The sequence below is a fragment of the Adiantum capillus-veneris genome, chromosome 23 (genome assembly GCF_014529385.1).
Source record: "Adiantum capillus-veneris isolate H3 chromosome 23, ASM1452938v2, whole genome shotgun sequence".
In the NCBI taxonomy this organism is placed as follows: Eukaryota; Viridiplantae; Streptophyta; class Polypodiopsida; order Polypodiales; family Pteridaceae; genus Adiantum; species Adiantum capillus-veneris.
This window is the reverse complement of record NC_140953.1, coordinates 109,030,747-109,056,041: the sequence shown is the minus strand read 5'-3', so window position 1 is coordinate 109,056,041 and position 25,295 is coordinate 109,030,747. Positions and strand designations below refer to the sequence as shown.

General features: G+C 42.3%; 1 protein-coding gene across 1 annotated transcript in view; it reads left to right on the top strand.

Moving 5' to 3' along the window:
- The first annotated feature begins 22,224 nt into the window (after positions 1–22,224).
- NIG (NSP (nuclear shuttle protein)-interacting GTPase) overlaps positions 22,225–25,295 on the top strand; it is a 29,028-nt gene continuing 25,957 nt past the window's right edge. The window contains exons 1-6 of the mRNA XM_086496349.1: positions 22,225–22,544; positions 22,741–22,853; positions 23,224–23,285; positions 23,369–23,456; positions 23,642–23,703; positions 23,785–23,872. Coding sequence (XP_086352475.1) covers positions 22,755–22,853; positions 23,224–23,285; positions 23,369–23,456; positions 23,642–23,703; positions 23,785–23,872 — 399 coding nt within the window. The 5' untranslated portion in view covers positions 22,225–22,544; positions 22,741–22,754. The remainder of the gene's footprint in view (positions 22,545–22,740; positions 22,854–23,223; positions 23,286–23,368; positions 23,457–23,641; positions 23,704–23,784; positions 23,873–25,295) is intronic.

Sequence of the window (25,295 nt, the reverse complement as noted above, 5' to 3'; positions counted from 1 at the left end):
ATGACAAAACCGCGAGGCTGCGTTACATAAACTTCCTCAAATATGTCACCATTCAAGAAAGCAGTAACAATGTCTGATTGATGTACATCCCAACCAAAATGAGCTGCCAATGCACATAGAAAATGCACAGTAGTCATACGACAAGTGGGAGCAAAAGTCTCTTCATAATCTATGCCTTTTTGTTGTGCATAACCCTTTGCAACAAGTCGAGCCTTATGGCGATCGATCTCACCATCCGGCTTGCGTTTCAACTTGTAAACCCACTTGGTACCAATGGCCTTTTTGCCAGGGGGCAAATCACATAAAGTCCATGTGTCATTCTCTATAAGTGCATCATATTCTGATTTCATGGCAGCAATCCAATTTTCTGAATTCTGTGCTTCATCAAAAGACAGAGGCTCCTCAACATCATGTAAACTAGACACAGCCAAAGCATAACAATCTGATGCATAAGATGCATGGCGAGAGCCTGAATGAGTACGACTAGATAAAGGTGCATCCAATTTACTGTCACGCAAAGTGTGCACCAGCCATTTTGGCATACCTCTAGCCTGCTCATTTTCAGCCCTTTCCTCATCAAGTACATCATGTACATCTGCATCAGTAATAGGCTGTTCTAAAACATTTTCAGAAACCCCCATAGGCTGTACATTTGCCTCATTGGAACTTACATTCGTATTTCCACCACTGAAAAGAGGCAACAAAGTGTCATAAATGTCCTGTGAGCTTACATTACTGTCTCTAGTACATGACAGCAAGGGTTGAACAGAATCTTCCACAAACACTACATCCCGTGAAACCAAAATACGTTTTGTTTGCGGATGATACAACCTGTAACCTTTGCTTTCAGCACTATAACCAACAAAAATACATTTGACAGCCTTATCATCCAATTTTCTGCGCTGCACTTGTGGCACCAAAGCATATGCCAAACAGCCAAAAACACGCATGTGCTCAATAGAAGGTTTTCTATCATGCCATGCTTCATATGGAGTAATAGACTGCAAAGCTTTCGTAGGACACCTGTTAAGTACATAAGTGGCACACATGATGGCCTCAAGCCAAAAAGAATGCGGCAAAGCTTGACTTTTGACCATACATCGTGCCATTTCCGTTAGTGACCTGTTTTTCCTCTCAGCAACACCATTTTGCTGAGGTGTATAAGGCACTGTACATTGGTGTTTTATCCCACGACTAGCCAGAAATGCATTAAATTCATGAGACATATACTCCCCCCCTCGATCGGAACGGAGGGTGCCCATAGTACATTTTGAGACATTTTCAGCCATAGCCAAAAATTGTTTGAAGCACATAAAAACTTCGGACTTTGCTTTAAGCGGAAATACCCACGCATGCCTGGAGTAATCATCAATGAAAGTCACGAAGTACAGGTAATTGCCCAAGGACGGAGTTTGCATGGGCCCACAAACGTCACTATGCACAAGCTGCAACCTGCATGTGGCCCTAACTGAACCATCCTTTGGAAACTTAGAACGCTGCATTTTACCCAGAATACAGCCTTCACAAACATGTTTGATAGGTGCTTCAAGAGGCGGCAAAGAAGCAACCATATCAGATTTCTGCAAACGCAGCAAACTGGCAAAATTCAGATGACCAAAACGTGCATGCCAAAGTTTTGCATCTGAAATAGCCCTTGAATCTACAACAGCATTTGCAAAATTTTGTCCACACTTGTCATACAAAGTGAGCTTATACAGCCCACGGCACAAAAGCCCAGATGCAACAATTTCATCACCAAAACTGAGATCATGAACTGTACATCTGTCATCCACAAATTTGACTACAAGTCCAAGTCTAGCAAGTGCGGATACAGACAAGAGATTCTTCTTGATCCCAGGTACATAAAGTGCATCAACAAGTGTGAAGGAACTGCCATTAGCAGCAGTGAGCACAATCTTTCCAACTCCCTGAACTGGATAAGAGGCGTTGTTGGCACAAGTGACTGAATTCCCATGAGGGACAGACTCGAGAGAGGTAAACAATTCACGATGTGAGGTAATGTGCTTTGTAGCACCACTGTCGAAATACCACACATGTGAATCTGCAGCAACTGACAAGCATGCATCATGGACAGCAAGATTGTAAGTGCACTCTGCGCTAAAAGCCCATTCTGCATCAACATCAGCATCACAATCTCCTTTCACAGAAGACTCAACAATGGCTGCATTTGTAGTGGAACCAGCATTTGCAGTGGAACCACCCTCTTTCTTCTTAGCCTCTTTGGCCTTCAACTTAGGACACGACTTGATCAAGTGATCATTGGCTTTACAATAATGGCAACGCATCTTCTTTTTGCCCTTATCACCAGAATTGCCAGACGAAGTGCTGCCAGCAGAAGCATTAGGAACAGAATTTTTGCCACTCGCAGCAGAACCATAAGAAGTGGCTGCATTACTGTTACCACCCTTTCTTTGAGAAGCAATAAAAGCCTGTTCAACTGCACGCTGCCTAGTCCTGTTTTTTCTAGAAAGTGACTCTTGCAACAGCAATGTGCATAATGCATCAAACTTGACAACTTCAGGATTTCCTTGGGTCATCAGTCTCCAAGTACTAGCAAAAGTCTGGTAGGAATCTGGTAAGGCATCAAGAACAGTCTGCACAAGGGAACTGTCAGAAATGACTTCACCTGCAGAAATGAGTTGCTCATTGATATCCTTGACACTAGCAAGGAAAGTGTCCATATCATCTTCCTCATGCATAATCTTCGACTCTAGCTCTTTACGCAGCAAAGCAATTTTAGCCTCATTGCGGCTTGCATAAAGACCTGCTAGAATATCCCAAGCCTGTTTTGCAGATTTTGCTGAACGGATGTGAGGAATAATGGTGCGCTTCACAGACAACGCAATCAATGCATGAGCCTACGCATCCTTAACATCCCAACGAGCTTGTTCTGCTGTAGGCAAAACAACTCTAACAGCTGCAATCCTTGCAGCAAGACCTGCAACATCCTCAATATCGCCTACATCTTCAGAACCAGGACGTACATCAATGCCCTGCACAATGTTCCAGACACCTTTTGACACAAGAACGTGTTGCATCATATAAGCCCACATAGGGTAGTTGTCCCCATCCAACCTGTCCTCAGCAGCAAACATCTTGAACACATGTGTGTTGTTGTTGTCAGCCATGGTAAATGCTGCACCTGATGTGAAAACTGCCCGAAAATAGGAGAAATGGAGCGGGAACAACTTGTGCTATATAGCACAAACCGTAGAAGACTATAAGGCACCTGTTATGCAGAAAACGGCACTGACAGAAAATCTGCACAAAATGACGAAATAACCTGTGCAGTACTGCCCGTAGTGGAAACGGAGGCCGAAATGAGCCCAAATCAAAATTCTGAGCAGACCGAGCTCTTTGAGCTCATCCCAAAATATTTGTCGACCTGCGAACGCTTGCCAAAGCTCACTGAAATCGGAGAAAGTGAGCAGGCGTGTGCTGGAGCAGCTGGCGACTAAGCCCGGGAGGACGTGACCTGCTCTGATACCAATTGTTGGAATTAGGGTTGCAGAGAAACACACACAGCTTGGAGAAGACGAAGGAAGCTCAAGGTACACAATAGAGAGTGTATTCCTTAGTGTGCAATGGAAAGATAGATAGCCCTAGAGTGATGGGCGTATATACAATGCACGGGGGAAAAAACCTCCTAAAGAGGGAAAAAATGCCCCGGCGGTCCTAGTGTGTTCACACACATCACTACCACATGTATATGGTAACAAAAAAGTGGGTGCCAGACCCCACTAAAGTCGGAACTAGCTCGGCCGGGCCACATATTGATCAATACGATCAATATATTAAAGCTTATGAGGAGTCAGAGGCTATTTTGGAGCAGCAACCTGTCGAGCCATACACTGAAGAGGAGGTACAACAATTAAAAGCTGAGCTGAAAAAAGACGACAAGGGGAAAAGGAAAGTAGATGAGTCTACTAAGCCTCAAGAGAAAGATGGGCAAGCCGACAAAGGGAAAGCCAAGGAAGCTGAGGACAAACATCCCTCTATGACTGATGTACCAAGCCCGAAGAAGACGGAAAAAATTGTGGAAGAGACCACAGTAGAGGTGGACACAGATGTTTTGGAAAAGCCACAAGCCGAGACCAAAGAAAAGAAGATAGATCCAGTTCAACAAAAGAGAAATGATTATGAGGATCTGGTAGAGATAGGATACACCAAAGAAGAGGCCCTTGAGGCAGTTTATGGGATCACCCTACAAAAACAAGATGAACGGAGAGGGACGGAGAAAAAGACAAAGAGTAAAAAATAAAGTGAAGAGAAACTGGACGAACCGAAAGTACTAGAAGAGCCAAAGCCAGTGGAGGTGGTGGCGGAAAGAGCTTTAGAGTTGACAGATGATGATGAAAAAGACATGCACATGGTGCATGAACTGCTCAGCAAGATAAAAGAAAGGTCCAAGGCAAAGGAAGTAGAGATTGAGACAACCAAACAAAGGGAAGCGGAGTTGCAGAGAAATTTAGAGAATGCTATGACTGAATCTGAAAGTCATAAAGCATCACTCTATGACGCGGAAAACGAGAGAGACGGCTTGGTACTCCAGCTAGCCGAGGCTTCAAGAGAAGTAACAAGTGCACAGGAAGCAAGGGAGCGGATAGAGGATGAGTTGGAGGCGGCTAAGGATGAGCTCATTGAGCTAAGGGAAAGAGTCGAGCTCCAAGAAAGAACAATCACTAGACTCAGGTCTACCCCTAGAGCTAGCAGAGCAGGAACCGAACAAGAGGGAGCTATCATACCAGTTTTGGAAGACCACGTCCGAAGCTTACAAAGAGAGCTAAGATTAGAGCAAGTGCAAAGGTTGCACATTACGGAGGGATCATTGGCCGCAAAGGAGAGGCTCACATTAGAAAATCAAACACTACGGACAGAGAATGAGGCCCTCTGCAAACAGCTCCAAGATCTACAAGAGCAACAAAGAAGAGAGACAGAGACGCCACAAGAAGAATCAGGTGGAGTAGCCATAGAGCTACCAGAAACTGGAGAGGCAACCACAATTGAAGATCCAGCCCCAGTTCAAGAGGTGGCCTCGACTTCAAGAATCTCTGAAGAAGAAGAACAAAGGCTCCATGACCAAATAGAAAAGTCAGCAGAGGAGAGTGCCAAGGCGGAAATGGAATGGGAGAGGAGACTCCTAATCTCCATTAGACTTCAGGGACTAGACACAAAAGTGCTCCATGAACAGTGGATGCAACCCAGCCTGCCTTTCCCTTTGATGAAATTTGAAGTGCTAAAGACGAAAAAGAGAATAGAGGAGGAGCAGTATGTCGCTCTTTACGAAGGCGACATCACAAAGGAGGAACAATCAAAGAAGATAGTAGATTCACAACCTAGATGGAGGAAAGGTTGGCTGAACAAATACCCAGCCTACCTCATCTACTTGGTGGAGGCACCAAAGGAGATTCGGGAGGATGCAACCTTCTGCCCGGTGCCAAGAGTCAGAAACTGGAAAGAGCATGGCAGGATTGCAGAAAAGAAGCCAAATTGGCTTAATTATCCCAGGATGCCAGGACCAAAGGCAGGAGAGAGAATAGGTAAAGCCTACATGGTGAAAACCCTAACAGGCACCATCAAGCTCTTTACTGGCTCTCCTGACCTTTCACGTCAGATGCTCAAGAAAATCTGTAGCACTCTCTTAGCTTGCATTGAAGTGTTCGCGCCAGATAAAGCTACGACCTCGAGTCTACTATCGACGGCCAACACGATGACTGATATGATGTACGATCTTTCATTGCAACCTTCTCCAAAAGTGTTACACCTCCTATACCAAAGGATTATGTTTTTGCCTAGCTTCCACATGCAAACATTCGAAGAAGCTTTCTACACCGGATTTTTCACCCACGAAAGCAAAATATTCGGCCCAACCTTGACCATCGGCAACCTACGATACGAATCACATTTGCAGATGCTCAAGACGACAGGACTTTATTGACCAAGCATAAAAGTCATGTCAGGGACGACATGAACGCGGAGGGGGGGAGTGTTGAGCCAGCAGAGGATCACACCCACATTTTTGCTCACACTCATCATTTTGTAACCATTGATTGTAATAAATGTCTTTCCGACATTAATTTTGATTTGAGCCATTCATTAAGTAACGGGACTCAATTGAGTTTCCAGCTTGTAATCCCGAAGTAATTTCACTTGCTGATGTAATTAGTTAGAGATGTTCTCACCTCCAAGGCTGAGGTATATAAGCCAAAGTTTTTGTAACCTAAGAGGAGATTATTAATCAAAGTGAGTTTTTGAGCGCCGTGACTGTGTCTGAGAGAGAGAGAGAGAGAGAGAGAGAGAGAGAGAGAGAGAGAGAGAGAGAGAGAGAGAGAGTGAGAATCTTATCTACTTGCTACGCGAGCTACGGAGCCGCCATTGGAGAAGCGACACCGCCATTGTGTTAGCAACGACGAGAGCTACGCACAGATACCAAGAGTGCGCGCTATCGGCTTCTATGTGTGGTAAGTTCCTACAAGCTTCGGTGTGAGTTTTCTTCCAACTCGTGTGTCGGAATGGAGCGTGCAGCATATCTATAGAACCACAACGAGTAGAGCTACACATTAGTACCATCGGGGTCAAGTTTCGATCACCTGTATTTTTTGGCCTGTCTTCATACGCGTTTACCACACGGAGTGATCATAGGTTGATTTTGCAGTTCAAGTCTTTAGGGTGTTGTTCTTACCTAGTGTATAGACTTCCCCTTGAGTTTGAGATCGATTCAATGATTCTAGATCCTGTTTCGTATAGCATTCGTTTGTAGTACGGATTTCAGTCACTTGCGTATTTTAGAACTTAGATTTGATTTCCTTAGTAGTGATTGTCATTAGAAGGTTGAGTAGGTGATTTGACACCCACCTAGTTGTTTCCATGCGCCTGCAGGTCAAGCTCCGTCCTCGTCTGACAAATTCTGTTGTTGGTTGAGTTCTCGCTATTTAGCTTCCGCTAGCGGCGTAACCGCCTTAACAGTTGGGCAGTCCCCAAGCTTCCTATTCGCCCAGTATTGACTCCACTGTCTGACTTGTCGGTTGACAAAAATCGTTTGCTTTGAACCCAGTGAGATTAAATGTGTTGTTGCGACTCCTTTGGTGATTTTCATAGTACCACACCTACCCTTGAATTTAAGGCCGATTACAATTGCTAGGGCACATCTACGAAGCTTATTGACTTACTGAATGAAAATATTGGGATGGGGATCTTAGAGCCATCTTTTGCTCCCTAAATGAATTGATGGTTTACATGTCAGGCCAAGGCCCAATCTCAACCAAGCTCAGGGGTTGCCTTTATAAGGGGCAAGAGACTCAGATGTGAGACAAGTTGCAGATTCCCTGGTCTCACATTGGTATCAGAGCTTTTCTGGGAAAAGTAAGGGCATGGACATATGTTTAAAAGAGCTTGCATGTGAAGGCGTGGAGGTGAAGAAGATGAGCAGACTTTAGCAAAGAGCAGTGTGGGAATGGTTGCTGGGAGGGAAGGGGAGCCAGGGTCGACCATCACCAAACTGTCCACAAGCGGGCTTGATGATTGCATGTTGTAGAGGGGAGAAAATCCTGTGTCATCATCTCTCTCCCTCAACCTTTGTGCAAAAGCACTACTATTATCCCTTTCTCTCATCATGTTGTTAGGGGAGCCATATTTTTTTAACGAAAAAAAAACTTGCTAAGGGAGCGTGTCCACATGGCACAACCCCTCAGACCCCCTCTCCTGGTGAATAAGGTGGAGAGTAAAAGATTTTGTGTGAATGTGAAGGGTGGAGATTACACCAATGGCATGTTGCAAAATCTTTGAAATTTCAAAAAATTTACACGACCTTTTTCTATCTTCGTTCCTCTATTTTTCAACAAAGTGTCATGTTATGCCAAGGCTAGTCATACCTAGCAAGATCTTCTTGCTCTATTCTCATTGAAGGTTTCGTCTTCCTCAAAGTTGGCACGGTCTTTTTTGACAGGCTTTCAATATCCGCAAGTTTTTTGACTGAACAGTGACTTTCGGTGTTGCGGTCGACATTGGCAATTAATTATGAATTGATGTTTTTGGTTTAGCAAAGCTAGTCATTTTTTTTCGTGGTTGATCATAGCCGAGTACTGTTTGATTTGCCATGCGACTTTACCATAAGGTACATATTTTCTCTTGCTAGCACAACATGTTTCACCATGGATTCATATATTGACATGTAGCATATGTTTGATTTTGAGAACCCTACCCCAATTTCGCCTACGGTTGCCCCACAATCGACCACTCTCACGAAGAGTGCCCGCACAACAAGGCTGGATGATAGAATTGAATTGCTTGAACTTTAAGAGTTTAGAGCAATGCAAACACATAGAAAATTCTAGAATCTAATTTTGCACAATTGAATGCAAATGTCACTAAGATGTTTGATATGAATGTGTAATTTATGCAATAGTCGACCAAAGGCCAAGTTAATAAACAGCAGACTAGGGTTTCCCCTGGTTTGCAAGAGCAAGGCTCCAATATGGAGAGGTTGCACCTTCTTTCTCAAAAAGAGGTGGATGACTTGTTAAAGAATACCAAGCCATCGATCTTTTGCGAAGAGAAAAAGGAGCACAACAAAGATATTATGAATATATTCCTTAGCAAATGGGATGGTAAGACGTTGTTGGAGTATATCTTGCACTATCGTGATGTGATTCTCAAGCTAAAGGGTCTACATACCTTTTAGCAAGTGCATGGGTTCATTCACGAGCTAACACTAGAGCTTAACAAGTATGTTAATACCTAGGATCTCAAGGTGCTTTAGGAAGCTATAATGCAAGCACATATACACAATGATCCCAATGAAAAAGCATTGCATACATGTCTAACATTGCACTTGCAAATGCACGAACACCACATGTGTATAATAAGAGAAAATTTATAGTAGTTTCATCTAATGCATCCAAGAAGCCCAAGGGGCCATCTGTCTAGTGAAGAGTTTGAGAAAGCTAAGAAGGAAAAGCTATGTTTTACATGTTTAGGGAGTGGGCACGACAAAAAGGATTATTCCAAGGAAAAATATGTTGCTCAAGGTAAGAAGAAAGCAACACACATGGTGCAATTGTTGCCTCTCGAGTCCTCCTCTCACTTTTCCAATGTGCAAGTAACACACGCCAAAACAATGCAGCCTCAATGTTGTAGCCCACCTTTGGTCCACACCAGCTGGTGTGCAAGCAAGTAACACACGCCAAAACGATGCAGCCTCAATGTGGTAGCCCACCTTTGGTCCACACCAACTGGTGTGCATGCATGGGCTTATCCAAGGTCACAAGGTGAGAATATTGATAGAGAATGGCGCTTCACATAATTTTAGTGAAACGACTCAATTTGCCCCAGACTCCTAGTTCCCACCGTTCCAAGGTAGCGATGATTAACGGCGCATTAGGCTTGCTGATATACCCAAAACTGCTTTTTGAACACGATTTAGACACTGTGAGTTTTTTAGTATGCCCTTTTGGGTTGACCGATGCGCTAGCTACTTTCATGATGCTTATGGACGGTGCCTTGAAACCATATTTGGGCAAGTTTGTTATGGTTTTTCTCAATGACATTCTAGTGTATAGTGCCTCTGAGGAAGAGCACCTACAACATCTGAAGCCGATATTTGAGGTCTTACATCAAAACAAGTTATATGCCAAATGAATCCAAGTGTGATTTTCTCAAGGAGGAAATTCACTATTTGGGGCATGTAATTTCAGCTATCAAGCTACATTTGAATAAATACAAAGTGGACCCCATTACTAGATGGCCTTCTCCCAAAAATCTAAAGGAGCTACAAATTTTCTTGACATTTGAAAGTTTTAACTGATGATTCGTTAAAAACTATGCTCATATTGTTGTTTCGATAACGGACCAACCATCTGAAAGCCAAGGAAAAAACCTTTCAGTGGGGAGAAGCTCAACAACAAAGTTTCAATGCTCTCAAGGTCGTATTAGCTACAACTTCTATTTTAGCTATTGTGGACCCTATGAAACAGTTTCTATTGGAAACATATGCTAGTAATTGTGCTATTGGAGCAGTCCTTCTACACGAGGGAAGGGCAATTGCATTTGAAAGCAAGCAGCTTGATTTCGCACAACAGAATCACTCTGCTTACGAAAGAGAACTCTATGCAATAGTGTTTGCTTTGAAAACGTGATGACATTATTTGTATGGTTCTCAGTTTGAGATTGTGTTTGACCATGAAGGTACAAAATGGTTTATACAACAAAGCAATTTGAAGGGTCAAAAGGCCAAGTGAGTTGAGATTCTTCAGGAGTACGATGCAAAGATCCAATATTGTAAAGGACGATACAATGTGGTAGCTGATGCTCTTAGCTGTATACTTGAGATCAACTCTTTTCTCTTTCCAGAGCTTCAAAGTGAGTTTTTGGAACTTCTAAAGAGAAAATATGAGCATGATGAAACATACTCCAAAGTGTATAGCCATGAAAAAATAAGGGATCCTTCTCACTCCAATTCTAGTAGCGTGTCTTATTCCTCCACACCTAGTTCTCCTCTTTTGAGTGATGAGCTACATAGATAGAATAATTTTTCCATAGATGATGGGTACCTATTTTAGAAGGGGAGAGTTTGTGTACTATGACGAACGCAGACATTTGATGGAAAATTCTTTATGAATGTCATGATAGTCCCAGTGCACGGCACCCATGCATAAAAAAAACTTATGCACTCATTTGACGATAGTTTTATTGGCCAAGTTTATATGGGTATGTTCAAGACTATGTCTTGCATTGCCAAAAATGTCAAGTGAATAAAGAGGAACCCTTGAAAGCAAGAGGTCTCTTGCATCCTTTGAAGATTCCCAATGGTAAGTGGGAAATTATCTCTATGGATTTCGTTGTGGGTTTACCAACCACTATACGAAGTCACGACTCAATATGGGTGGTATTAGAGTGGTTGACTAAACTTTACAAATTTATTCCAACCAAGTCAACAATTAAAACTCTAGAGTTACTTAAGTTATTTGTTGACAATTTGTATAGGCTATACGGGTTGCCCAACAATATGTGAGTGATCAAGATCCCAAGTTTAACAGTCATTTCTGGAGGGTTGTGTTTAAAAGCTACTATTGATGCTACAATAGAGAAGCATTTTGGGATTTCATGAGTATAAAAATTTTCATAACATGGCTACTTAAGAGTTCATTCTCACTAGCCAATATGTGCAATATTAGATTATCCAAATATAGCCTTACTATAGAGAAATTTCCAAACACCAGTATTTCCCTTTGTAAAACCAAGACTCAACTCTTAATGATGTGAAAAGGCGTTTGGAAAATAGTCACTCTAAGGAGACTTAGCTTGTCCAAAGTGATCCACATCAACCTTCTCAATGGATTGACAAAAATGTGTATACAGTTGTAGTCATTGGTCTTGGTTTAGGATACAATTTTCTACATCATCTTGATCTTACTAAGACGGCCAAGAAAGTTAGCAAATTTTGGTAACACTTTTGGAGGTAAGATAAACAACTCCAAGTTGTTTCTTACGATGGAACTATAGCACTTAATTTCAATCAATTGATACTTTTAAAAAGCAGTTAGACACTATTAGTTTATTATTTCTAAAATTAGACACTCTAAAGGCTTCTCCCAACAATGACAATGATTATAAGGAGGGTGGGCACTTGAACAACCTTGCCTAGAGGATAAGTTTATCAAAACCGTTACTGCACTCAAAGTTGGTTGAAAGACTACTTACAAAGAGATGATTTCCATTCTCATGGATAAAGACGAGAGAAAGACTTCAGACTTCAACTCCTCAAGAAATGTTTTTCTTACCAAGGCAAATTGAAGAAGTGCATCACATGATGTAAAAGATTAGGTCATACAATTGACAATTGCTTCAGGAAGCTTGAAAGCAAAAAGACAAACATCATGCTTACTTGGTTTCTACTCAGCGTGAAGGTGAAGAGGAGGACCCTTTAATAAAGAAAACAATGCAAGTCATAGGAGACTCACTTGAAAGTGAGGATTTTTTTATTTTTTGAAGTCCTTCAAATATTTTTTGTTTATGCAATTCATTTATAATTTGAAAGGTTTTTCCCATGTGGTTTTCCTTCAACTTGTACATTTGCATATACTTGGGTCTAAATACTGTCCATGTTGTTAAAGCATGTGATAAGACCGCCCATGCATTTTCCCTTAGCACATGCATCAATTAACCTAAATAGAGGACTTTTGTGCTCTACCCCAAGGATTTGTTTTCAAGGGGGATTGACTAACCAGTGTCTCCTTCAAAGGATATTTGTGGCCCAACCTTTGAAAATCAAAACACATGCTTGTGAGCCAAGTTGGCTTTTGTTCAACCTCTAAGGCATGCATGGTTGGTTTATCGATAGGCAAGTTGGTGCATCATTACCTTTGAGCCTATTATAGTTCATGCTAGCTTTCCATCCATTCTCTTTGAATCCAAACTCCTTTTCTAAGTTTAGTCTTGTTTGAGGTTAGCTCCACCTATGATTTGAAGGGGGGAATGTTAGGTGTGGGAACCATCCCTACGATCTATGATGTCATCCTTGCACTATATCTTGGGCATAAAGCCACCTTTTCTACATTGTCATTGTTTTAGTTGATGATCTATGATGTCATCTTTGCACTTTATCTTGGGTATCAAGCCAACTTTTGTATTGTTTTACTTGATGATCAAAGTTCCAATTCCACTTCCAAAATTGTGTTTCATATTGTGTTGTCTCTCTCTCTCTCTCTCTCTCTCTCTCTCTCTCTCTCTCTCTCTCTCTCTCTCTCTCTCTCTCTCTCTCTCTCTCTCTCAGTGTGTGTGTGTGTGTGTGTGTGTGTGTGTGTGTCTCCCCCCCCTTCTCGCTCTCCGCATACGCAACGCATTCATGCACTCATAGACATGAAGGGAGGTGATAGTGGGAGTAGCAATGCGCAGAGGCACATAGAGAGAGAGAGAGAGAGAGAGAGAGAGAGTACACAGTGTGTGGGTGGAGCAACCTCAGGAACTAACTCAATGGATGAGTGAGGTGCTCCTTGTTCTTATGTATAGAAAGAATAAGGAAGTGTGTATACACAGTGGGCGGCCAACCGGACACCGAACGTTTGGCCCAGGCAAAAGGCGTAGTGCCTTTACCCCAACAATCTCCAGCTTAAAGGTGATGCACCGATAAGTGAGACCTACTAGCTAAACTACTAGTATGTACGAGAAACTAGGTGAGAGACTCTCTCAACCTATGCCCACTAGCCCACTCTGTCGATCTACACGCAATCGTATCGGCTCTGGTGGTAGGCTAGTGTGCGTACCCATGCTAGAGCCTGCGTGTAAATCCCGCAGACAACTTTGTATGGTTTGCAAAGCTCCAAGAAGCATCCTGCTAGTGTCAGTCACCGTATGGCTGACTATCCCTGCTGCAAATGCTCCCATTGCAGCTGTTAGATTGGGCCTCAACACTAACAAGTCAAACAAGAGACGCTTGAATGCTAACGAAATCTGTGCAAACATAGTTGTACTCGCCTCCCTTGCGCTATCTCTAATTGGTGCATCATGAGGACTACCAATCACATACGGATGTGTCAACACCGACACTGGGGAAGCTACATCCCTCTCACCCATAGGCAAAATTATGCGTCCTGGCACCAACTCATCAGCCTCTAACATGAGCATGTCAAAAAACTCCATATCTATCAGCTTTGTCTATGTCTCTAGGGAGCAGATCTGCTCTACCTCTGCCTGCACAAAGTCTGACAACACCTACTATGTCTCACTAGAGCACTACCGCTCTATCTCTGCCTCTACAAAGTCTACTAGCACGACAGGCATAGCTAAATGATCTATCTTGTGAGAATGGTGGAGCTCACCTGCAAAAGCGACACGTCTCGTCTTTCGCTCAAAGCAAGCCAACAATGAAACCGAGAGTACGCCATCTCAAACCTCAACACATGCATAGGATATACCAGGCCATTGCGGGCTCCTCTGGCAATCACTAATGAACCATAATGCACCTGGAAAGACTGCTCTCTAAGCAGTATATGCCAACCAAAGTCTGCTAGCTGTCTCACTAAGATCAAGCTCTGTCTCAGCTGGGGAACATAACGCACATGCCGTAGCATGTATGAGGCACCATTGAGCAATGACAAACAAACATCTCCTGCACCCTCTATGTCAAATGCCAAACCATCGACCAAGTACACACAACCAAGTCTCCCACTAAGGTCATCAAGAATTGGCTCATCTAGTTTTGGAATGTTCCCACTTGGAGTAGGGGTACTCGACTCTTCTTCTTTTGCAGTTATGATGTTAGGTACATTCAATTTGTCAGCTCATTTTTACCCTTTCACAATCAAACTAACAAATTTTGTAACAACTTTTTTTGGGTCTTCCAAAAGTTCCACTAAACTTTTTTGTAATGAGGGATTTGGCTTTAAAGATTTTTGCTCTCTTGTCGGCGATTGCTTGAACCAATTTTCAAATCTAGCAGCATTTTTGGATCCGTCATACCCTTATTGCATTATTGATGAAACAACTTACAAAAACTCTACTTGGTAACTTAATCTTTGTCTTCAAAGAAAAACTCCTCTTTTAAAGCCATTTTACGGCAAATTATTGCATCACTTGATGCACATGCTATTGTGGATTTGTCATCTTCCGTAGTCATTCCGGCTTCATGTTGGGTTCACTAAAGAATGTCAAAGATAATCTCGACGAAGGGGGTTATGCTAGAAAGTCACCATGCCTCTTCCCCTATGGTTAAGCAAGAAGCAAGCACGACAAAAACAACTTGAATAGTAATTACATGTGAAAGAAAATACTTGTTTTGCTCCAAAATAAAGAAAAAAACACAAGAGAGTTTTCCATTAATGACCTTTGATGTTTTATGCACAAACTTGATATCTGATGCTTGAAGCCACTTAAAGCTTGATACATTATGCTCGATAATACACTTGCTTTGCAATGCACAAAGATTTTGATGCTTCGAAGCTTGGTATACACTGCTAGAAAACATTGCTCTCTAAGCTTAGTACTTGCTTCTCGAACCCTCATTATGATGAATACTAAATTAGTTTCTTGTTGTCCCTTTTCTTCGCACTAATCCCTACCAATTATGTCAATTTTTACCCTATTTTTAGTGCTAAAATAAGGGTTCCAATGCTCTTATATTAGCCAAGCAAGATGATGGCAACCAAGGATTTTGAGAAACTCCAAACTCGGTGCTTTTGGTATGAAAATCTTTGCCCATCCTTGATCATCAACGCTTGTTATAGTGCATCCAATTGACCAATACTCAAGTCAACGGAAGCCCAAAAGCCTTGGCGGATTATCCCGAACACACCTACTCATTGTTTTTGCTTTTCCCCCTTGTGATTTCACAATATCCCCCTTTTTCTCACTCAATGGGAAGCCATAAAGTGGCCCCAAATTTCAAACCCAAAATGTCCATGCACAATAGCCCAAGTAAGGTGCTTATAATCTAACCTATTGACGTGCTCACGTAATGATAAAAGATGTCCAAAGTTTGAAATTCCCTTATTTTACCCAAGGTCCAAGTGATGCCCTCTATATTGCCCAAAATCCGAGTGTCGAATCCAATAATATATTTTGATGAGACCCTTATCCTAAACATACATAATCCTTTTAAGTCAACATTGTTTTCTTGCAAAATTGGAGCGGGATTTATCTCCTCTCAACCACATGTCTTAATTTTCTAATCAGATCAAGGCCAAGTTGAGATGCACATATCTCGAACACTGACTCAATTTCTCCTTGTGGGTACCAAGTAGCATGAAAACATCAATCTCCCTTAGTTCTTAGAGAGAATGAAAGATGAAGAGATGTCTGCAGGCAAAGGTAGCATCTCAACACGCTCAAGGCGCTACAGGCAGGGCTGCATCTCACTCGCTTCTCAAAACGCCATCAAGGCGGTGCTTTTCGAAAAGCTACCCAGTTGTAGCAATTGAACTGCCTCTCAAAACGCTGTCTTTAGCAGTGTGTCTTCAATAGTGTGATTTTGAGAGCATCTCAAAATGCTCTGTTAGTGGCCTTTATAGGCAGTGTGATTTTGAGAGCATCTCAAAATGCTCTGTTAGTGGCCTTTATAGGCAGTTTTGTATTAGGCTTCTCAAAACGGCCTCAAAACTGCCACAGACAGTTTCCAACACCTCGACGGCATCTCAAAAGGCATTGAAGGATCATGGGCGGTTTTTTGAGCATATCAAAATGCTGCTGCTGGCAGTTAGTAGGTGAGCAATCGGTGCTCCATATCAAAACGTATGTAAGAAACTACATCAATAGAGTGGTGTCCTGGTTTGATGATGGAGATAAGCCTTGCAAAGGCACATGCTTGGTTTTGGTTGCTCCGAATTATGTGCACTTGCATGTATCAATTCTTCATCAACTCTACAAAGCTTCAAGTTTTGTGTTTCAACTCGGATCGGTACATATGCCATATATGTCAGTTTTGTGGATTTTCTTGTCAATTGGACATAGCTCACAGTGAAGCACAGGCTATCATACATGAATATTTGCTTCAACAACGTGGTATACAACTTCACATGGTATACGACTTCAAATTCAAATCTCATGCAAATAGAAAGTAAGTGAAGACTCATGCAACGGTTTGATTGGAGTACTTGATACATCAAAACATTTTTCAAAAGTTTGCTACCCTGTTCTATGTCATATTTTCTTAGTTGTCAATCAATTTTATCAACTATCAGTTATATTTTGTCAAAAGCTTTGTTTTAGCCTATCAAATTATCAATCACAACCATGTCAAAGGTTGTACGGGTTATAGACACTGCCACACGTGAGTGGTAAGACCTCCCAAATTATCAGTTTTTGTTCTCAAGTCTCAATTTTTTGTCCCACTTCTCATGAGGTTACTAGGTACACCTGAAATCCAAGGTTTGGCAGTGAACCAAAAACTCCATCTATTGGTAGCTAATTTTTTGACCTACACCCTATCTGTTCAAGGGGGGGTTTACTATTATAGCATCAGGTTATGGATACACCAAAAATCCTTGGTTGTGAGAGAACCTAAAATTCACGATTGACGAGTACACCAAAAACTCGAGGTATCATGAGAGGGTCTGTCTAGTTCGGACTTGAGGGGGGAGTTGTTAGGTTTTCAAGCCCTTTTGTCTATCCCGTGGGAACACAATTTCTCCACAAGAGATATGCACCATTGGTTCCAGTGGAGTTTGCATGGTTTTTGCATGGCTCCCTAAAGCTATAAACATGTAAAAGCTTTGAATAATCAATCATACAATAGCGTATTATTTTTTCTTGCTGTGTTGAATCCTCTCTCTCTTGTTCTCGTCTGCTTCACGCCCTCAAGACCATGGCGATCCTCAGACGCCATCCCCTGTAGCCGCTGCACCCCATCAATAAGATCCTGAAGCCAAAAAGATTGCTTGCAATAATGACGTATACTTCAATGAAGAGAAGTCGCATAAGAAGCATGTGCATGAGAAGCAAGTTGGCTCCTACGTCAAAGAAATGCATATTCTTGTCTATGGCAATCCTAGTGAGATGGGATTTCCTGGAGGTCAAGAAAGTTATCTTCCAAGAGTATGGCGTTGTTCACAATAGGGCTGAAGTGCCTAATGTTATACAACAAGGCAAAAATCCTCTCGTAGGAGAAGATGTTGCTAAGGGACAATAGGCTCAACCAATTATTAGAAGGTCTACAAGAGTGTCAAGGCCTCTTGATAGATATACTCCCTGATTGGACTACATTATGTTGATAGATTGCAGAGAGCCCTCCTGCTATAAGGAAGCCATGTCAATGGATGACAAAGAGAAGTGGGAGAAAGTTATGCAATAAAAAATGGACTCGTTGCATACGAATCAAACTTGGAAGTTGGTTCGGTTACCTAAAGGTAAAAAGGTGTTACCATGCAAATGCGCGTATAAGCAAAAAATTACACCTCATGATAATTAACCCAAGTAAAAGGCATGACTTGTTGCTAAAGGATTTAAGCAATAGTAGGGAATTGACTTTGATGAGATCTTTTCTCCGGTTGTCGAAATGACTACTCTATGGTGTATACTCGTGGTGGTTGCTAAAGAAGACATGGAACTTGACCAAATGGATGCCAAGACAACGTTCTTGCATGGTGATCTTCAAGAAGAAGTTTATATGTAGTAGCTAGAAGGTTTTGTTGAGAAGGGTATTGAAGAGTTGGTGTGTCAGTTAGAAAAGACCCTTTAAGGTCTAAACAATTATTAAGGGAGTGGTATCGTAACTTGTTCATGCTCTCTCAACGCTACAAACGTAGCGATATGGACCACTGTCTCTACACGAAGCAAGGTAAGGATGGTAGTTTGCTGATTTTGGTCCTTTATGTGGATGATATGTTTGCTAAGAAATGCAAAGATGAGATTTAAGCCTTGAAGTCAAAGTTACATGCAAACTTTGAAATGAAAGACATGGGTGAAGCAAGCCATATTCTTGGCGTGTGCATTAAGTAAGACAGATGCAAGAAATTGGTCTTTCTGTCTCAATCTAAGTACATTGCTAAAGTGCTTAAGCATTTCAATATGGAGAGGTGGAAAGCATTGAGTACTCCATTGCCTCCATATGTGAAACTTTCAAAAAATGATTGCCCTAAGTATGAAGAGGAAAAGGCTAAAATGGCCACCACAATGCCTTATTCATTTGTAGTTGGGAGTTTGATGTATGCCATGATTGCTACACATCCTGATACTGCTTTTGTAGTGGGAGTAGTTAGCAGATATATGTCAAACCCAATCAAGAAACATTGGGAGGCAGTGAAAGGGGTTATGCAATATTTGAATGGTACAAAAGACATGTGAAGTTTCTTTGGAAGAAAGGAAGCATGTGTAATGGGTTACATGGATGCAGATTATGCAGGACACTTGGACAAGAGAAGGTCCACTTCAGGCTATGTCTTTGAATTCACTAGAGGTGCATTTTCATGGCGATCTCACTTGCAAGATGACATTACCTTGTCTACTACAGAGGTTGAATATGTTGCAGTTTCAGAAGCTTGCAAGGAAGATATATGTCTTGGTCGGCTAGTGGGAGACTTGGGAATTAGTGTTGAGATGTCTCTGTTACATTGTTATAGCTAAAGTGTTATACAATTGGCAAAGAATCCATTGTTTAATGCAAAGACAAAGCATGTGGATGTGAAGTATCACTTCATTCACGAGGTGCTTGAGGAAAAGCAATTGCAGCTTGCCAAGATTCACACCATTGAGCATCCTACTGATCTTCTAACAAAGGTCCTACCTTCAGAGCGGTTTGCACATTGTCGGGCACTCATGGGTGTTGGGTAGATGATCATGGTCATTGTCTACCTATATTGTATGTATATATACGTTGTCACCCCAGCTTAAAGGGACATTGTCCTTTAAGTGGGAGGTTGTTGGAGTGGTAAATCCCAATGTGTTGTGCCTAAGTGTTGGGCGACCGGACACTAACCAGGAACTAACACTGACCATTCTTTCTACATAAAACAATAAAAGCTCATAACCCAAACACTACTGTGTTTGGAGTCCACCACAACCTGTGTCTTCGCTCTTCTCCATAGCTGCACACACACACACACGCTCTCACTCATGCACTTCACTGCACATCTGCATCACCTACACATTCTCATGCGAAATGTTCCCCTTCTTTGGCTCTTCCTTTGTTCCAGCTCTTGTGAGTTGGATAAAAACATTGTCGAAAAGCTCTTTCTTTTGCTTAGGTTATTATAGCACCTCGTGATCCCCGTGTCTCTCTTATGCTATCTTCCACATCGTCAACAACACATCTTACTTTCTCCCTCTTGGTCTCATGCTGCATCCTTTTGGAGGACATGCACCCATCGCCTCTAGCTTCATGAGGAGACACAAGGCTTTGTGAGGAGGGAATTGGAGAAGCAATTCAAAAGCGTGAAAGGTAGAAAGTGTCTTGGTTTTGTAAGAGGTGGCCTAAGGGGTTTAAGGAAGCGATCACAATTGCGACGGGCAATTCGTGTCCGCATTGTCTCAAATGTGCAAGGAGTGAGAGCATGAGGGCATGAGTCATGACAAAGGGAGTTGGAAGGTGGCGGGGAATTGAGATTGAATAATGAGGCATTTTTGGAAATTAATTCTCGTGCTATTTGAAGTACTCAGTTTTGTAAAGCAAGCATGACTAGACGACTCAAAGCCATGTGCGATTTATTGTAGATGACTACCAAAGAAAGGTTGAGGTCTAAGAACTATAGTAATTACCTTGCCACTCTATTAGCCTATTTGAGGTTGAGGCCTAGGAACTACCTTACCACTCTAGTATTAGCCTTTTTGCATCTACATGACTATTTATATAGAGTTGTATGTTTGTTGAAAGAAAGTTATCCTCTATTTGCAACATGTTCAACAGACAGATCCGTCTCTTTTTTGCATAATGGGGAGCTCCAAAGCTAAACTCAAGACTACCAAGAGACGGCTCTTCCCATGAGGCGGCATGGCTAAATGATAACAAGCTGTGAATAGCATTGCTGAGACAACGAGTCCCAGCCTTATATATAGCCAAGCAATAGAAGAGCAAGGGAAACATGAGAACTTTGCAGTCAATGTCCAAGCATTGTGTAGCGGTTGTTCACACAAAAATTAGGGAGCATGAACCTCGCAACGACAATCTTTGTGGTTGACAATTAGTCGATGGCTTCCCCAAGATCAACGAAAGCACCATGGGAGTCAACTTCTACTGCTAGTTGCAGCCTCCAAGTCTCAAGATGCCCTACCCTGCATAGAAATCTAGACTCCTCTTGTTTTCCCCTCCAACCCCCAAGGCAGAAGACCCCAAGACCAAAACCAAGAAGTCAAAGTCAGAGTCGTTCATCATGCGGGCCTTAAATATGATGCCTAACCTTAGGCTTCCTAGAAAAATTAATGGCTCTTTTCTTGGTGGGCTTCTATGAATTTTCCCACTAGAAGTCAAGCTTTAAAAGGTTCTCATCATTTCCTTTTCTTCTCTAATTTACTTTAAAATTATGATGTACAAGGTAATCAACTAATCGTAGTGCACTTACTCTTTATCAGTCAAAAGATACTTTTCTAGCTAACAACAAAATATTCCATTGACCTCGGTAGGGTGAATCCATGATACATAGGTTTCTAATGTGTGCACACTAATTATACATGTACACCTACGTCTACTACAAACACACATGCAACAAGCCCAAAGCTTCCATTGATGCTAAGCATCGAAACATATGCGTCCCTTGATGCCTTTGCATAATTTTTGGGTCTCCTGCGGTGCCTCAAATGGCTTTGAATGCCCAAGTGGGAATCAAATGTAAGGCCCAAGTTTGGAAAATGGCTAGACTTCCCCTCAATGTGAAAGATAATCATTAAATTCCGTCACCTCTTAGCTTCTTTCTTTGTTTGGAGAGTTTCTCTACCAAAGCCTATTCAAAGTTTACAAAAACTAATGGAATCAATTTATCATGGCCTCCAAACCAGTAAAGAAGTTATCATACGATGCACTCTATACTGATCCATATTCCTTCCTTCCCAACAAAGAATGCTCGTGACAAGATTCAAGTGAATCCATCCAAGCACATTTGTCAGATTTAAGTTCAAGCCTTGTCTTCATAGCTCAATTGATTAGCCATGAAAGTTGAACTAAATTGGCTATGTTAAAAATCAATCTCTCTCTCTCTCTCTCTCACTCACACACACACACACACACACACACACACACACACACACACACACTCATTTTCCACACATATCTCGAGAGCTTGCTAGCTGAGAATAATGTTTACATAATTAAAGAGTGGAGACCTTCAAGTGGTTATAGTTATAGTCATATGTTTGAGAAACCTCATGATTTTCTCATTTGTTAAGTGATAAAATCACGAGGCTTGCCATACTATATATATATATATATATTTTTTTTTTTTGGGGGCCAAATTCACAAATCTTTCTTACACACAAAGCTTGAAAAGCAACACTATGGGCTTCATTGCCTTTTGATAAGGTGGAGCTTCTTTTCACATGCCTTTAGAAAAATCTCTGTTTAGGCTAAGCAGGATTTCTCTACCACATTGCATGTAGCCTATTTTGTGGGGCGCTAAAGGAAATCGTATGTCTCTGTCCTGCCATTTATTGAGGAGCGCGCGCGCGCGCGCACACACACACGGAGACCGACAAAGTTTGGGAGCGTTTGGGTGGAGAACGGGCTACCGTTAGGGAGGCACTCAATATGAAAATTAAAATTGTGCAGGTCAAGGAGAAGGGAGGAGGGGGAACCGGCTGCCAGATGGGCAATGACCGCCAGCGGGCGGTGAAGGGCCCTTGTGCGTGTGTGTGTGTGTGTGTGTTCGAAAGACGGGAGGGGCTCGGTAGGCTATGGTGAGAGAGTGACTTCTTCTTCATTCTGTCCACCTGCCTTTTCTTCTTCGCCTTCTCGGTTAACTCGTAGATTTCCTCATCCAAACCCTCGTTTACTCCTCCCTCTTCGCGTCCCTGCTGCGGTTGTCAATTAGGGTTTACGCATCCTGCGCCTCCATTTCGATTCTCCAACCAAATCTTCCTCCTTCTCCTCGACGACGACCATCGATCTCTGTGTAAGTCTCTCTCTCTCTCTCTCTCTCTCTCTCTCTCTCTCTCTCTCTCTCTGTTTTCACGGTTGCTATTGAAGGTCGAAATGCAATGAATCTTCCTCTCCCATTCCTCCTCCGAACGATGATCCATTGATCCCTGCATTGTGTCGTCATTGTGTGTTGTTTTTCATCTCTCGTTCGCTTTTGTTTTTGCATCCAGTCGCAGGAGGTATCATGGGGAGCAGGCTGAAAGAAGACGAGAAAAATGAGAAGGCTATCAGGGCCTTACTTCGGAAGACTCCTAATCGCAGATGCATCAACTGCAACAGTATGGTAAGCTACCATACACTCCTTCTGCCTTCATTACGGATTTGATTGGTTGGAATAGTAGATCCACAAACTTCATTCCAGAGCTTGTGATGAATCGGTGCTTCATGATATGGCATCACGTCTTAGATGTTTCATCTGGCTGGATTCTGATTTGAATCTTCACAAGGCAAGGCTTAAGGTGCTTGTTTCAAGAAGGAAGGATCAGGATGTTTTTTCATCATTGAGCTATGCTGGGTTATCTATGCAGCAAATTCGGGAAAAACTAGACGGTTGTGGACTCCTAGGCTACAATTTTCTTGCAGCACTGGGACATGAAAGAGTGCAGTTGTTTGGTGCTTTGGCAACATGGACTGATGTGATTTCCCTTTGACAGGGACCACAATATGTTTGCTTGAACTTCTGGACGTTTGTCTGCACTCAATGTAGTGGAATTCAGTAAGTGACTTTTGGTAGCATGTGTGCAGCTATAGTAGTCATTTTGGCAGCAGCACTCAAATTTTGGCTTTTCCTTCTTGCAGTCGAGAATTCACACATCGTGTCAAATCTGTCTCCATGTCTAAATTCACTTCACAGGAGGTAGCCAATCTTGAGGCTGGTGGTAATGAGGTGTGCATTCTATTTAACTTTTGTAATGTGTTTCGATGTCCACTAGCTAGTTTTGAGCTTATGCCTGCCAGTAATCAATTCACCGCCATGTGACCTCCTTTTTGGTGTGTTGTTGAAGTCGAGTTGGCGTCTGCAGTTAAGTTTTAATGGCTGATCCTTGTTCTTATTTACTTCTTCGAGGATAGCGTGGCAGAGAGACATTTTTTAAGGATTGGGATTCGCAAAGACAACCCTTACCAGATAGCAAGTAAACGTTAAAGCTTTGACTAATTTCCTTGCAGGTTCATCTACTTCGATTGTTGAAGTCTTACTGTGTTTATTTCGTCAGTAATGTAGACCGATTGAGAGAGTTTATCAAAATGGTCTATGTGGAGAAGCGGTTTTCTGGAGAAAAACCACTGCCTCGAAACAGAGGGGTAAATCCTTGAGTGCTAGATGAACTATGTTGTATTTTTGTGCTGGCAGGTATCTGTTGCTTGGTTCATCAATGTATTAAAGCTTGTTCCTTTTTTGTGCATTAGTTCAAGTAAGTAGATTGTTAAGTGCTAGTGGTAATTTGGGCTAAGGGTCGAGTGTGGCTTTGTCAACTCTTCAAGCCTCCAAAAAATTTAGAACATATATATCTATATGATGTATGCTCACACATGGTTCTCGTCAGGGTAGGTGTTCTCCTCAGCATAGGTTTTCATTTTGTTTTAGTTGGTGTGGCCAAAAGAGCATACTATGAATGTCAATAATCTTAAGCTACAGTTTGTAAGATTTGGGTAGTTTTGATAATACTGAAAATTAATAGAAACATTGGAGATCAGGAAATCAATAGAAAGGTAGGTATTGAGGAAAGGAAAAAGCATTTGCAAGGGAGTCTCTAAGAGGGATTTCGCGAAAGCAAGGGTGTTTTGGGAAAATTGCTTGTGGGGAGGCATGCAATACAAAGTTAGAACTTTTGCAAGGGGAAAGAGAGGACTGGAAATAAGGGCTTGAAAAATTTAGGTGGAGGTACTTGACGACGACGATGTCCACAACGACGACAATGACTATAACAACGGCGACGATGATGTCGACGACGACGAGGAAGACTGAGGGCTGAAAGTGAAAAATGCTAGGGCTGAGGCTTGCTGAAAACTGAGCGCTGTCCTAGGGCTGAATTCTGCAACTGTGCTGGCAACGACGAGGCTATGTAAAAACGCTGATGGCTGAAATCTGAAAACGCAGGCTGAAACTGATGGCGTTAGTGGATTCCGGCGAGGATCTGGTGCGGGAAACTGGCGGTACGGCTAATTTGAAAACACTGATCTTGGGGCTGGAAACACTGATCTTGCTGGCATAAACGCTAGGCTGCTGCTTCTGAAGAAAACGTTGGAGATGCCCGAGGGTGCCTCATGGTTTGCTTATATAGATGCCAATTGTTGGGTCGAGCAGCCATACTGATGCCTCCACGATTTGGAAATGATAAGTTACTTATTAATTAAATGACTTATAAGAGGTGGTTTCCACGCGCGGTGGGAAACCGGGTTTATGTGGTGCAAGTGCTCATGCTTGGTACTTGGAACCGATGCTAATGATCCTGGGTTGTGCCATTAGAGGGTATGGAGCTACTCTAAGTGCCTGGACATGCATGACCTGCGTACAAGACCACAAGGGTGCCAAGACACTTCCTAGGCTACCTAAACCCTAGTAGTAGGAACAACTTGTCCACATGCACATAGGGTTAGATGTGCCGGTGATATCTCCTCCTTTTCAAGGTGAGGTATTGGTATTGAGTTGTATGGCGTCCGTAGAGTCCGCCAACAACTCGTGGGATCCTACGAAGAATTCTTCGTTGCCACTCTACTGCGTGGG